This window comes from Copadichromis virginalis, linkage group LG11, assembly GCF_057382275.1.
Source record: "Copadichromis virginalis isolate Kocher_CV1m ecotype Utaka linkage group LG11, C_Virginalis_male_GT1.1, whole genome shotgun sequence".
NCBI lineage: Eukaryota > Metazoa > Chordata > Actinopteri > Cichliformes > Cichlidae > Copadichromis > Copadichromis virginalis.
The window spans coordinates 11,031,570-11,046,247 of NC_140628.1; the positions used below are offsets into that span (position 1 = coordinate 11,031,570).

General features: G+C 40.3%; 1 protein-coding gene across 1 annotated transcript; it reads right to left on the reverse strand.

Moving 5' to 3' along the window:
• Positions 1-286: 286 nt before the first annotated feature.
• mrpl13 (mitochondrial ribosomal protein L13) lies at positions 287-14,664 on the reverse strand. The gene is made up of 7 exons (XM_085473127.1): positions 14,572-14,664; positions 13,293-13,416; positions 11,161-11,254; positions 8,897-8,957; positions 6,865-6,951; positions 4,458-4,579; positions 287-870 (listed from the first exon to the last, which is right to left on the reverse strand). Exons 1-7 carry the CDS (start codon positions 14,596-14,598, stop codon positions 846-848), a joined length of 540 nt encoding a protein of 179 aa, XP_085329253.1. The 5' UTR covers positions 14,599-14,664; the 3' UTR covers positions 287-845.
• Positions 14,665-14,678: the final 14 nt, after the last annotated feature.

Below are 14,678 nucleotides of genomic sequence, written 5' to 3' on the forward strand. Positions count from 1 at the left end.
TCTTGCACTGCAGTCAGAAAAACAAGCAGCAGACGTGTTGCTACGAGCTGGTCCCGGTCTGGATTTTAACTGTCAACCGTGAATAGCTTTAATAAGGAATGTGTCTCGCTACCGCACCCTTTGGTACAATATGGACTTATTTATTTTCTATTTTGTTTGCTTTTATAACCAATAAATCTGTAATGAGACTACAAGAATTGGCTTGGGTCATTTGTTTAACAGTGCAAAAGGGTCAAAAACCCAGAGTTTACAACACTTTTGTAAAAACAACATTCGACAAGAAGAGGTTCGTTAAACTCTTTATTAGCCTTTTTACAATTCACTTAAAAGGGGAACCGATTTATCGATGGAAACTTAATAACCAAAAACAAAAAAGCAGCTGTGTGATCAAGTTAACATTTTGGGATTCTCATATAGTTACACATTAACTGGTTTCACTGTGCATCCACGAGCCTTTAAAGGCAGGATCAGCTCTAACAGATGTCACTTTTAATGGACCAGATCGGATCATTTCATGGTGTGTAATCAGAATCACCCACAGAATCTGATTTTTCTCACAGCTGAGCCACATGGTCAAATCTCAAGCTGTCATTGGATAATTCAGGCCCACCGCGGTCGCGCTGGAGCCGACAGGAGCGACAGAGAGGTTCCCCTGGTAGGATAATGTTGATGTTCTTGGCATCTATGTTATGTTAAGTGCTGTCGAGCTTTGATGCCAGTTCTGCAGGCATAAACTGCGGGCTAAATTTACACAAATCAATAGCAGAGGATGGTGCTGCTTTCAGTGTTGTGTTGATATAAGACCTTTTTTTCCCCCTCCATTTCTCGGTCTCATTGGGCAGCCTTCATTTCATCTTGTAGTCTTCAGGTCTGTGGAAAAAATACAACAACGCATTAGTATGAAGGGTGGGGAAAGGACCGATTACAAGGAAAAACATGGATAGAATGGGACAGATGAGAGAGTGGGCAGATCTTATCTCTTTTTTCCCCCCGCCCCTTTTTTCAAAATGACTTCAGAGACTGTGTCGTTGTTTTCGGTTTTTCCGCTTTAATTTCAAGCAGAGTTTGCAGCAGACAGATATTATCAGAGCGTGCTGTATTGGTTTTGATACAAAGTAGAAAAAATGTTGTTATCAAATGTAATAGCTCTGCTATCAGCTACACCCGTATGCTGTCGGTTTTCTGTGTCTGAGCACTTGTTTGTGTGTTGACTGTGTGCGTGTGTGTTGTACAGGGGTGGACAGGGAGCTTACATTCAATAATAATCTCTCGCCTGGGCTCCAAGGTTTTTCTGAGAGAATATTAACAGTGTGTTTAATAAAGGGGAACGATTGAATCGCCCTGGATGACCTTAACCCCATCTCCCCTGACACACTCACACGATCAGTAAAATGACTGAGGCAGCGTATGAGCGAATATTAACTAGACTGAGGCCTATCTCTTAAATAAACCAGGATTAGTTTGACCTTGATGGCCACACAGCGACCAGCCTCAGCACACAGACTGATTGGCTGAGGAGATTGAAGCAGTAAACAATAAGAAGTAGCTCATTTATCACCTCGCACAGGCACACACTCTGACAGCAGTGGTGAACGCAGCACCGACATGCTGTACATATCTGCACAAGGCATATACACAGAGTGAAAACTAATGTCAGAGAACACAAATAAAACTATTGGCCCTGTGTGGCACCACTGTACCTTAAAAATTTCATGTATGCATTTTTCTACTTAACAACACGTCCTGCGTCATCACTGTTCAATAGGACGAGGAGCAGAAGAGGGCCTGACCTTCGACCTGGGGGTGGAGCTATCCTTTTAGGAACCAAATCTGCATGAGCCAGTCCCTGCAAATGCTGACACTATTCTCATGTACCCCTAAATAACTATATTGTTTGAATACATCTACTTGGTGGTTTCATTTATTTACTAGCATTTTTGGTTTGCTGCCTCAGAAAAGTACAGTTAGACCACATAACACTAGCAGTGCTTCTAAACTCTGATCACTCGAATGCTCATTTTAGGTTTTTCAGGGGTTCCCTGCTCCAACACACTCAATTCAAACGATCATCTTTAACCTGCATGCAAAACCTTTACTAATATTTTCCTACTCAAGTAGGAAAATATGTATACAGAGGGGTGAAAACACTGATTCTAAAAACTGATATTAGTTTAGTTCAAATGTGCAAAACGTTAGGATCATACGAGCTAAATTGTTCATTTGACTGTTGTGAAGCAGATTTGGTTTTGATTCTGAGAGTCTGAGATTTCTGTGTCGACACAGAGGAGATCAATGGTGTTTTGCTTGTGGTGTGTGCAGCACCGCAAACAAAAAACATCAGCATTATTTCCAACAAAACAATGTCAGTTTTGCTCCAAAAGATCACACCACATAAAAAGGAGGAAGAACATGACGAATTTTGCCATTTTGCTCAGTGTAATTGTTAACATGCACCGAATCCTGTTAACAAAATCCCATTAACATTTATTGAAGTGGGACATCACAGAGGCATCCAGCATCTGAAAACCACAAAGGAAACCTAGCTGCAGAAATAGATTCATGTGTTTATGGGGGTTTTTACATAGAGAAAGTACGATGGCAGGAAAGCAGGGTTTGGATTTGCCAATAACAACAATACATTTGTTAAATCCTGATTTAGCTGCTGTCTAAAATGTTTACAACAACCTGGAGAAACAAAATCCAAGCTTTCGAATTAAGCACCTCAGACTGGGTACAAGAAAGACCATCAGAGGTCCTGGGTGCTGAGCATGTCCGGTGGGTGAAGAGCAGTGACCCTGACTCAGAAGCAGCTGGGCCGCGGGTGAACGGATGGATTGATGGATGAACGGATGCAAAGGCTACTGCTGAGCAGGTGAAGCGAGAACGCTCTTCGTTAACCTGTCAGAACGATGTTTACTGCGGCTGAGGCCGGGGAGAACGGCACGATATTATCATGCCGGCAAACCGCGGGTCACAATGCCAGTCTAATCTCCAACCAGAAAATACTTGACTCAGAAAAGCTATGAATATGATTAGGCCGAGTAACAGATGCTCTCTCACACATCCTTCAGAGAAAACTTGTGTATCCAAGCGCTCAGGACGTGAGGGAATACAGCTGATTTTCCCAGTGTGCATCTGAGAGAACCGTCCTGCTCTGTTTTTGAGGTTTGGCTCCTCGTTACGATGTACAGTGTCCTACTTTTTTACAGCTTTTCGATCGAGCTCACAATGAAGCCAATTTGCATCAACTTAAAAAAGAAAAAAAAGTCAGCTTGGGGACAACTACTCCTATTTTCATGTAGTAGTGCACACAGGAGCCAGCTCCTTAGTGGTTCAGCACTTCAGTTCTTTGTGCATCGCGTCACATAATGACAGCTCTAAGTTGGCTGACAATCATTCGCACCGCAGCTACATGTGTTTGTAGTTACGATGAAAAATGTTGCACTTTTTTTTCCTGCTTGAGGAGAAACTGTCATGTCACAATGGCCACAAAAAAAGGAGCTGTCATACATTTGAATTAGATCCATTTGTGTGCGTGTTGCTTAGTAAGACCATGAAAACATTACAGGACTGCGTCAAAGCAGAAGAAGGCAAACCTGGGTCAAAACCTTCCCGTCTTTTAAATATCTGAAGATTGTGCCAGCACACACACAAGTTCATAAGTCGTCTGTTTCTCATTTTAAATGCTTAATTTAAAGCTTTGCACTGCTTTTTTTTTTTTAAGATAAAACAGAGTAGGCTGGCATAGAGAGAGGGACTGTGAGATGGTACACAGTTCAACATCACCCCCTTCTGGACCATCCTCATCAACACAAGACTGAGTGTGACGCGTCACCATGAATGTTTCAATTTCTTCAGTATAAATGCAGCAAAATGGGAGACTGTGATAATTTCATTGGCCAATAATTTTCATCAACAACCTTTCTCGCCCCCCCCCCTTAACGAAAATGTGACAACACTACGATGAAATGTGATGAATGTACTGATACTTTAATCCCGAATAAAAACGAGATGAAAATATTTTGGAGAGATGGCATGATAAGAACTAATTAAAGTTGTGTAGAACGGCGGGACGAGTTTGGAGGTGATCCAATCAGAAGTAATCTTGTGCGGTAAGGTTAGACGGGCACATTTGATCTGGTAAAACCAGCGCCCATCCTCCCTGTTTCTCATGAAAACGAGAGAAAATTTCAACACTTGGCAGAAAGATCAGAGTAGAAAAGGAAAATAAGACACTGAGAAACTCTCACCGGTAAAAATACGACAAACGCTTTCTTTTAATCGTCTGAATTAACTTTAGATTTACTCTGATGTAATCTTATGTTATTTAGTTGACTAAAAGCATTTAAATCCCTAAATTATGACTAAAACTAAATCAGAATTTGCTGTCAAAATCAACACTGATGGGAGTTTGGGCTTCTTTTTGGATATTAATTGAGAGTTACGCTTCTACATACGGTGTCCACAGCCTGGGGAAGGCATCGATTTCCTCCCGAGTGTACTCGCTGAGCTTCTTCGGTATTTCTCTGGGCTGAGGCAGCTCCTCTGTCAGGTTGGCTTGAATGTCATATGGCAGCTCCTGGAGAGAGGTGGATGAAGGAAACGTTAAAGGCATTTGATCCAAGACACAAAAATTCAAAGAGAAAAGGGAGGAAATGGGAGAGAGGAAAGAATTTATAGCAACTGACACAAATAAGGAGACTGTGTGTTACAAATGGTGCCTTATTCAAAGGCCTGGAGGAGGTTTTAAGCTGGGAATAACACGGAGGAAACGAAAAATAAATAATCAAAAAACACCAAATGTTCAATAGAAACACTGCCTAAACTGTTGTGAAATGCCTCAGTCTTAGAAACGCCATCTCTAAGTACTACTTAGATTCTGCTGTTAGGACCAAAGTCAGATAATCAGTCGTTCCTCTGTATATGGACACATTCATTCACAGTATTACAAATCAAAATACCTGATGATGGCACTCCCACCATGATAGTAATTACAATCCGCTGATATTTAGATGGACCCCGTGTGTCAGTTAACAGCCCATCAAGCACTTTTTATGTTAAATTCATTCCAGAGGCTGTGATGTGTGACGCTGGCTCTAGCCAGTGTAATTTGAAACCAATCAATATGCTCTCAAGTGCCAAAAATGCATGCGAGGCATAATTCACTGCGGCAATGATACGACGCATCTGCTCCGCTTTAAATCAACGACTGAGACGGGACAGTTTGTCAACTCTGATAACCGATTGGACGCATTATTTACATTCAGCCTCAGCTGCATTTAATGACTTTTGGCAGCCAATAAGATGCCATTTTCCACAGTAGGCAGAAAACAATACTTCACTGACATCGACAGTCACTCGTTTATTTACGCGTCCCTATTTACATAATCCCAGTATTAGCATTCATTGGAGGTGTGTTTACTGGCCGCCCTGTAAACTTTAATATTTCCTCATTTTATACTGTTTTGGTGTACACTACCACCTAAGGGTCTCTTGAACAAATGGCCAGTTACATATGCTTTCAGGTACACACTTTGGGTTAATCTGACGGCATTTAAGTACCCTAGTTACTTTTAAGTAACAGCTGCAACAGTAAAGTTACCACATCAGACCCAAATAAATGGACATATCACCTTTAACATGGCGCAAGAATTTACACTAATGTAGTCGCGGCCCCCTCCCTGAGCCTGGCTCTGCCAGAGGTTTCTTCTTGTTAGAAGGGAGTTTTTCCTTCCCACTGTCACCAAGTGCATGCTTGTAGGACATTGTTGGGATATTTTCTCTCTTATTGTATTGTCTCTCTTATGATATAAAGCACCTTGAGGTGGTTAAATTGAATAATAAAATAAAATAATAAAATTAAAGCAAACTAGTCTAAATAAAGCCAAACAAGCTCCCCTATGAGTGGAGGCAGTTTAGCACCAAGTGACACACAAAACTGCAGTTACAAAAGCCTAAACACTTCCCCAGAGTTGATGCTTATTAAAGACAAACTACAATAAGTCTGAATGACTTTAACACAGTGATGAAGTCGGTGATGTCATGTCTAAATGTCTAAAAAGAGCTCATCTTCATGAGTCCTCGCCCTTTTCTGTGATTTGTTCTTCTTAGGGCATCAGCAGAAAGTGAAACAATGGCCTTAAAGATTCATGAGATGAAGTGCAGAGTCACGAGACAACTCTGGTTCCTCAATATTCTTGGTGACGCATCGTAAATATAGAGCTGCTGACAATCCATCCATCCTCTACCGCTTATCCTTGTCATAGGACAAGAGACGGGGTACACCCTGAACAGGTTGCTAGTCTGTCACAGGGCTAACAAATTGAGACAGACAACCAGTCACACTCACATCCACATCTAAGGGCAATTTAGAATCACTAATTAGCCTAACCCCACTAACTGCATGTGTTTGGACTATGGGAGGAAGCTGGAGTACCCGGAGAGAACTCATGTAGACACGGGGAGAACATGCAAACGCCACACAGAAAGACCCCAGCCAGATGATGGAGCCGAACTTAGAACCTTCTTGCTGTGAGCCAACAGTGCTAACCACTGCACCACCTTGCCGACCAGAACTGCTGATAAGTAAAGCTTTAGACAAAAGGGAGAGAGACTAGCGCTTCTGACAAGAGGACAACAACAACCAGATTTAGTAAAAAACCTTAACCTCACAGCCATGCACTCATTTATTGTACTATTCTTAGTTAGCGTATTGTCTGTCTTGTCTTAATGTTGGTTTAAAATGGAGCACTGTAACAAAAAATAATTTCCCCCAGGGATCAATAAAGTATTCTGATTCTGATTCATTCTCTTAATGTACCCTGACTGTCTTTCATTAGTGAGATGATGTGAAACAGGGCTTACATCTTCAGGAAAGATGTGTAATCGCTGCATCATGGTGCGCCGGTGCAGGTTCCGAGGCAGCATGCCGTAAACTGCTAACCTTACGATCTGGAGAGGAGAAGGACAATGAAAATATTGACATAAAAATATTTTCAAAAGTCTGTGTTTATAGCAACAAATTTTCTGTTTTTCTTATATTTTCTTCTAAATTGTTCCTCAATGCGAAGCAGGTTACACAACTTGGATGAAGTTACTGGATTGAGAGAGATGTTGGACAGACGCAGTGCTGACAAATCATTTATGTGTCCAAATCTATTTCTTCCTCTTCGCACGCCAACCCTTCAAATGTCACATCAACTAAATCACCTTCAGGATGCACGTCTGTGGTCGCTGACTGGCCTGAAACCAGCAGCTTAGTGCATGTCTCTTCTGGTTTAGTGCACTTCAGACTGGAGACCAGTGCAGGTCATGCACCTACATCGAGTCATTCCCGCATGTCAGGAGCAATTTTACGGTGTACTTTTAGCACACTAGCTGCATATGGGAAAAAAAGTCTACAAACCCACAACTTCTGCAAAAAAACAAAAAACAAAAAAACAAAACACTCTTACTGAGTGCACCACTGCAGAGGCATGCTTATCCTTCACACAGCTTCAGGCGAGGCCTTAACATGCAAAACTCACTTTTATACATTTAAAATAAAATAAAAATGTTTGATAGATGTCTGGGGGAAAAAAATCATGATAGATATTCTCCAATACTTAATGGATTTAATATTTAATGAAACAGAAAATGCTGTAAATATGGGACTGACTATAGTGAGGCAAGTACTTGAGTTACGATTATGTGCACTTCTTTTCGCCCACTGATGTCTCTGTCATTTTTGTAACGTTTGAATGAGGATCTGTGGAGATTTTCTTTCCCTTATATTCATATTTATTCATTTATATCTTCACCCTGTCTCTGTGTGCCTCGAGTTCATTCATCATTTTCTCATCATTTCTTTTCAAAAACATTTTTTTCAAGGGTTAAAAAAAAAACTTCCTAAAACAGCTGGATGCTGTTATTTTCTAATCACCTCTAACCAGAAGTATTGAGGTGTTCAGGGACTGTGTAGCGGTGCAGAATAATACACATCTGGTTTTCTAGTAAGTGTCCCAGATGAATAAGGGAGCAGCTGAATGTATCTTTTATTTTCAGTGTGTAAATGGTAAACGGGCTGATTCTTTTCTATTTTATTTGTGCACTCGTAGCCCTTTCTCCTACGAGCCTCACACACACACACACTTTTTATACTTTAGAGCTTTTATCTGTCACACATGGACTCTCCAGCGGATGCATTGGGGGTAACTTGGGGTTCAGTATCTTGCACACTGGAGGAGCCGGAGCCTGCAGCACCAACCAACTACAGTGCCCATTTTGATTATAATGACGTGACACCAGAGTACATGCTTGTGTCAGGACTGATTCAATAAAAAGAATCAATGACCCTCACTAGAGTTATCCTTCAGCTCCTGTTCTGTTGTTGTTCCTGTTTTTTGAGTCGCTGCTAAGTAACACAGGAGTTTGCATCATTTGTTAAATACAGTATGCAGGTCACAGTAAGTTTGCCTGGAATAATCATGGATTCATGTAAAATATTATGTAAAAAAGCTGCCACACTGGGCTCTACTCTTCTTTCTACACAGGAGAAGAGTTCATTACCTTGAAATCATAAATATGCATCACAACCAAAATCCCAAGAATTATCCTTAAACTGACATTCTTGGTCTGAGTTTCAGAAAATATCAAAATACCTCCATCAACCAGCACAAATCCACTGCTGCTTAATCCCACTCCTCAGCACTTTATATTAATATGCATGAGCAGCACATACGAGGAAAGGGATGAGTGTCAAACCAGGAAGCACCTCCACTGCAGAGCATGTGGCACACTTATCTCTGTGTGGTTTAATTAATCATACCTACAATATAATCAAATTCTTGGTGTGAGCTAAGGTTTAAAATTCACTCTAAACAACACAAAGAGGAGAACAGAAGCCAGCAGCACTTACAGCTTTTGGGTCCTTATGATGGAGCTGAGCAGCTGTGACTTGTTTGAATCCACCAGGGTACCTTTAAAAGAAAATGAATAAATTACGACAAATCTCTGCCAGTCCAATTTTATTTCATGAACTGAAATTGGCATTTATTGCTCTGATGATGCTTTTTTAGTTACCAGTTCGGATTATTTTTTCAAATTAGCCCAACATCATGCTATCCATTTTACAGAAATACACATGCTGAAGGCAACATTTACTGTAGTATTTATATGTTCATGTGAAAGCCAGCAGGCTCACTGAAAATCCAGAGGTAATTTTTAATTATAACGTTTTGTGAAGCAGTGGCTGCTGCTCTCATTAGGAGGCGTGTGTGGATGCAGACTTTGAGTCAGAAGAGGAGGGACTGTGACATGAAACAATGAAACGCAGTATATTCTAAATCTGAGGATTTCTGTTCATACAACTGCCAGAAAAATGTTGCAGGAACAAACTTGAAAATTCTGATTTAACTTTTCAGACTGAGCTTACACAGCAAAGACGTCAAATCAGACATAAACGAGTATTTCTGCTGTTCAGTAGAGCTGGGCGATAGAACGATAACGATATGTATCGCGATATAACTTTTTCTCGATAGAAAAATTAAACTATTGCGATAGACCTCGCCGCTCTTGTCCTCTTAAAAAAAAACCCAGCCAATCCAAATTACGTAGCGCAGAGCCGAACCAATCACAGCCGCAGCGTCACGTCGCGTGACTTGTTATGTACAGCACAAGTGCCAAGCCGCACATGTGTATTTGTTTGGGAAGCAGCCAGCCACCGTACCGCCCGGGTAATGGAGGAAATGAGTGTGCCGACTAGAAAAATCAACCGAGCGTGACCGAAGAGAAAACAGATGATGGTTCCAATGCCGGAGAGATTGTCGAACGGAAGAGCCATAGAAGTTCCGTAGTGTGAAGGTATTTCGACTATTTCAAGTCTGACAAAAAACAGAGTAGCGTGCACTGTAAATTGTGCCGAAAGCAAGTCTGGAAATACAATAAACTGGTGCATGCGCTACGTCCACACGTACCCGGGTATTTTTGAAAACGCAGATTTTTCTATGCGTTTGCACCTTTCGTCCACACGTAAACGGCGTTTTTGGTCACTGAAAACGAAGATTTTTGAAAACTCCGTTTTTGCATTTACGTGTGGACTAGAAAAACGGAGAAAACGCAGCGTCAAAGGTGTGCGCATTTTTTGACGTCACACTGTGCGCCACGTTATTGTTTCGGTGAAATGAATTTCTACAATACTGTTACTGTTAATTCTACTCTCTGCAGTGTTTAAATGCTTACATATACACACAGTTACTGTCCCTCCACACATACGACTCGGTTCTGCTTCTATGCCCCAGCTTTGTTTACTTTTCCCACCGAGGCTTCTAGACTGCATTTCTGCACGGTTAGGAATCTAGCGCCACCTGCTGCTTTGGCATGTTCATAGCAGCGTTTTCCTTCATTTCTCCCTTTATGTGTGGACGGGATTCTTTTTTAAAACGAAAACGGAAAATCTCCGTTTTCAAAAATACCCGTGTACGTGTGGACGTAGCCTCAGTCTCTGACTGGAAGCGCTAATTCGTCATTCGGCTTTTGTCAGACTAAAGTAACTGTTAAAACTGTTTGAAAAGCTCAGCTATACAACAAGGAGAGATTGAGAATTTCCTTTTAGTTCTCAGTTTATTTGATATTGACAAAAGTTAGTCAGTTTTGTCTGTTCTTCTGTAAAACAAACTAAGATTTATTTTTAGAATTAATATTTTGTTTCTAAGTGGAATTGACAATTTAGTCTGTTTCATTTGTTCTATTTTGAAACTTAAACGCTTTAGCGGCTGCCTTTCTTTTGTAGTTTGCAATATTTGCCTTTATTTATCTGAAAAAGTCTCATGTTCCTTAAGTACATCTGCCCTGTTGAACTTATTATGGGAAATAAATATTTAAATAAAAACAAGCTGCTGATTATTTCACATTTTACTTGTGAGCAACGGCACATTTAAATCTTACAAATATAGTTATTTGGCTTATATCGTGATAGATATCGTTATCGCCTGAAATGAAAAAAACATATCGTGATATGAAAAAATCTCATATCGCCCAGCTCTACTGTTCAGTGACCCAAAAAACCTCATTTACATCACTGTTGGCAGCAGACTAAACAAAGCTTTATGTAGGCCTCGCTTTGTCCTGCTTTGAACTGGAAACATGAAATTAAAATCATGACAGATGGCACTATACACTTACCCCGTGTGTGATGAGTAGACTTTCTGTTCCCATTTGTTCCCAGAGAAAGCTATGTGTTTGCTGTTTATCACCACCACATGGTCACCACAGTCACCTGTGAAGATGTTCAAAAGGTTTGTTTTCAGGCTCAATGCATGATTAAAAAGCCACATTATTCTGTTTTAAAGAGAGGAAGACTAGCACATATAGCTGCTCTACCAATGACGCCACTACTAAGAGCAGCAGCTACCTTGTGAGACTAAGGCTTAGCTTTACTAAAACATATTGTTATTCCAAAGTATAACTGAGAAGGAAGGGAAAAACATTTTTAAAGCTTGTCCTCTGCTGCCACCATGTGGCAGTTCTATATAAAAGTAGATGCTTCTGTCATAATGTCATAATCCAGACGAGGAAATCCCAAAAATTGATTCTGTTTAACTGGATGTAGTGTTTTCAGTGGTAGAAATGTTTCATCACTCATCCAGGTGACTTCTTCAGTCTCAGCTGACTGCAGGTTTCCCCAACCTTATAAAGGGTACATTTGTACAATGACTGCAATTAGAGCTGGGCGATAGAACGATAACGATATGTATCGCGATATAACTTTTACTCGATAGAGAAATTAAGCTATCGCGATAGACCTCGCCGCTCAAGGTCAGCCAATCCAAATTAGGTAGCGCAGAGCCGAACCAATCACAGCCGCAGCGTCACGTCGCGTGACTTGTTACGTACAGCACAAGTGCCAAGCCGCACGTGTGTTTGTTTGGGAAGCAGCCAGCGGGTAATGGAGGAAATGAGTGTGCCGACTAGAAAAATCAACCGAGCGTGACCAAAGAGAAAACCGATGATGGTTCCAATGCCGGAGAGATTGTCGAACGGAAGAGCCATAGAAGTTCCGTAGTGTGAAGGTATTTCGGCTATTTCAAGTCTGACAAAAAACAGAGTAGCGTTCACTGTAAATTGTGCCGAAAGCAAGTCTGGAAATACAATAAACTGGTGCATGCGTCACACTGTGCGCCACGTTATTGTTTCGGTGAAATGAATTTCTACAATACTGTTAATTCTACTCTCTGCAGTGTTTAAATGCTTACATATACACACAGTTACTGTCCGTCCACACATACGACTCGGTTCTGCTTCTATGCCCCAGCTTTGTTTACTTTTTCCCACCGGGGCTTCTAGACTTCTGATTGGCCAACATTTCTGCACGGTTAGGAATCTAGCGCCACCTGCTGCTTTGGCATGTTCATAGCAGCGTTTTCCTTCATTTCTGCCTTTATGTGTGGACGGGATTATTTTTAAAACGAAAACGGAAAATCTCCGTTTTCAAAAATACCCGTGTACGTGTGGACGTAGCCTCAGTCTCTGACTGGAAGCGCTAATTCGTCATTCGGCTTTTGTCAGACTAAAGTAACTGTTAAAACTGTTTGAAAAGCTCAGCTATACAACAAGGAGAGATTGAGAATTTCCTTTTAGTTCTCAGTTTATTTGATATTGACAAAAGTTAGTCAGTTTTGTCTGTTCTTCTGTAAAACAAACTAAGATTTATTTTTAGAATTAATATTTTGTTTCTAAGTGGAATTGACAATTTAGTCTGTTTCGTTTGTTCTATTTTGAAACTTAAACGCTTTAGCGGCTGCCTTTTGTGTAGTTTGCAATATTTGCCTTTATTTATCTGAAAAAGTCTCATGTTCCTTAAGTACATCTACCCTGTTGAACTTATTATGGGAAATAAATATTTAAATAAAAACAAGCTGCTGATTATTTCACATTTTACTTGTGAGCAACGGCACATTTAAATCTTACAAATATAGTTATTTGGCTTATATCGTGATAGATATCGTTATCGCCTGAAATGAAAAAAACATATCGTGATATGAAAAAATCTCATATCGCCCAGCTCTATCTGCAATTAACACCACTGAAGAACAATGGGTGGGATGAAGGCCAGTAAGAAATAAAGTTCTCCTTTTTACTTCAAGTGCTGCTTCAGCTTTTACCTCTGCAGTGCTGTACCACAACATGCTTAAACTAAGGGTTTGTTGTGGTTTAAAAACAATACCTCATATATACACAATGAAACAGTTAAAGTGAGTTACAGTGAGAATTTGTTCATGACTGTCTGGTGAGTGTGAGATGGAGTTCCTACTCACTCAGAGCATGGTAGATAGGTTTGTGTTTCCCCTGTAATCTAATAGAACACATAGTTGCAATCTTCCCAGGCGGCTGCATCCTGGCATCAATCAGGAACCAGGAACGGGCAAAGGTCGCCCATTGCTGAATGAAGTCAAGGAGAAAAACTTAAATTACATATGCTAACAAGCTGAGACATCTCAGCATCAGAAACCAAAGAAGGCCTGTTAATTTTCCAAGCTCCAAAATTGTAAAGATGGGCAGCTTAAAATAATGGACATGCCAAACTGTCCCTTCAAACTATAGTTGGCAAAATGTTTACTCTTCCTTGTAGACAATTTTAATATCCTAACCTTTCAGCAATTAGTCAGCTGCTAAGAGAGAAAACTGGTTTCTTCTGATCTTTTTCTCCAAAACACTTAACCTGACCGGTCCCTCATTTCTAATCTTAGCTATCCTGGTCACTCCAAGCAAAACTTTCAGCATCAAAACTCAAAACCATACATCATAACAAAGTCTCGCTACCATCTTGTAAACCTCAGGGTAAAAAGTTATTGCCAGTGTTTGTATATATTTTTTAATGTCTACGTTATAATCAACCCAATCCTTTCTCCCAGTTAAAATATATTTATAGAACTGGTGTCACAACAAGACATTTGTAACATTTGTCACTGAGCAGCTTCTACCTGGTTACAGAAATACTCTTTCTGGTTCAAAATGACAAGACATCTTTCATGAGATAAAATATAGATCAATAAATCATTTAGAACAGGTGAAATGCATTTTCTGGTAAATACAGGTGGCAAATGATCATCATTTTTTTAAACACTAGATCATGTGTTTAAATTATTTTAAGTATTTCTTACTTCTTACTACAGAGCCAAGTAAGAAGTAAGATAGAAATGGTGGCGAGGATTAAATCTCATATTAAGACAAAACTTAAGAGTCTGTAGAAGAACTGTTACAAACAGCTAGCATCAAAATAGCAGTATAGCAACTCTCTAGGATAAAACCATATGAGAAACGACGTTAAGTCAAAGACTAGACGTTTTAAGTGGTACATTTCACTAACTGAAGGTTAGAGTTATAGTAAATGGACAATAAGACCTTCGATTTCTTTTAGAAAGCCTCTTAACTACTGGAGGCAGTGCACTCGTTCACAGCTAGCTGTTAAAATTTCTCTCATGTAACAGTGTCAGTGCCGTTCAGCGACGCTAGCTACCAGCAACCGCAACCATTAAATAACAAAAAATACAAACATAAGGTGGAACTAATGCAGCCCACAGCGTCTCAGATTACCTGTGCAGATCTGGAGAAACTGGACATTTTAGATTAAACTACTAGCGCATCCTCTAAATAGTTGACCCCAACGTGAGCTTCGGTCCGCTACGAAATTATGTTCGGTT

What these genes read in the sequence shown, in the direction of transcription:
- mrpl13 (XM_085473127.1), bottom strand. Translation starts at nt 14,598, where the DNA reads ATGTCCAGTTTCTCCAGATCTGCACAG. An exon ending in ATCATAAGGACCCAAAAGCT is followed by an intron (nt 6,952 to 8,896) that starts GTAAGTGCTGCT and finishes TCTCCTCTCCAG; the next exon opens with ATCGTAAGGTTAGCAGTTTA. An exon ending in TTCCCCAGGCTGTGGACACC is followed by an intron (nt 871 to 4,457) that starts GTATGTAGAAGC and finishes TTTTTTCCACAG; the next exon opens with ACCTGAAGACTACAAGATGA.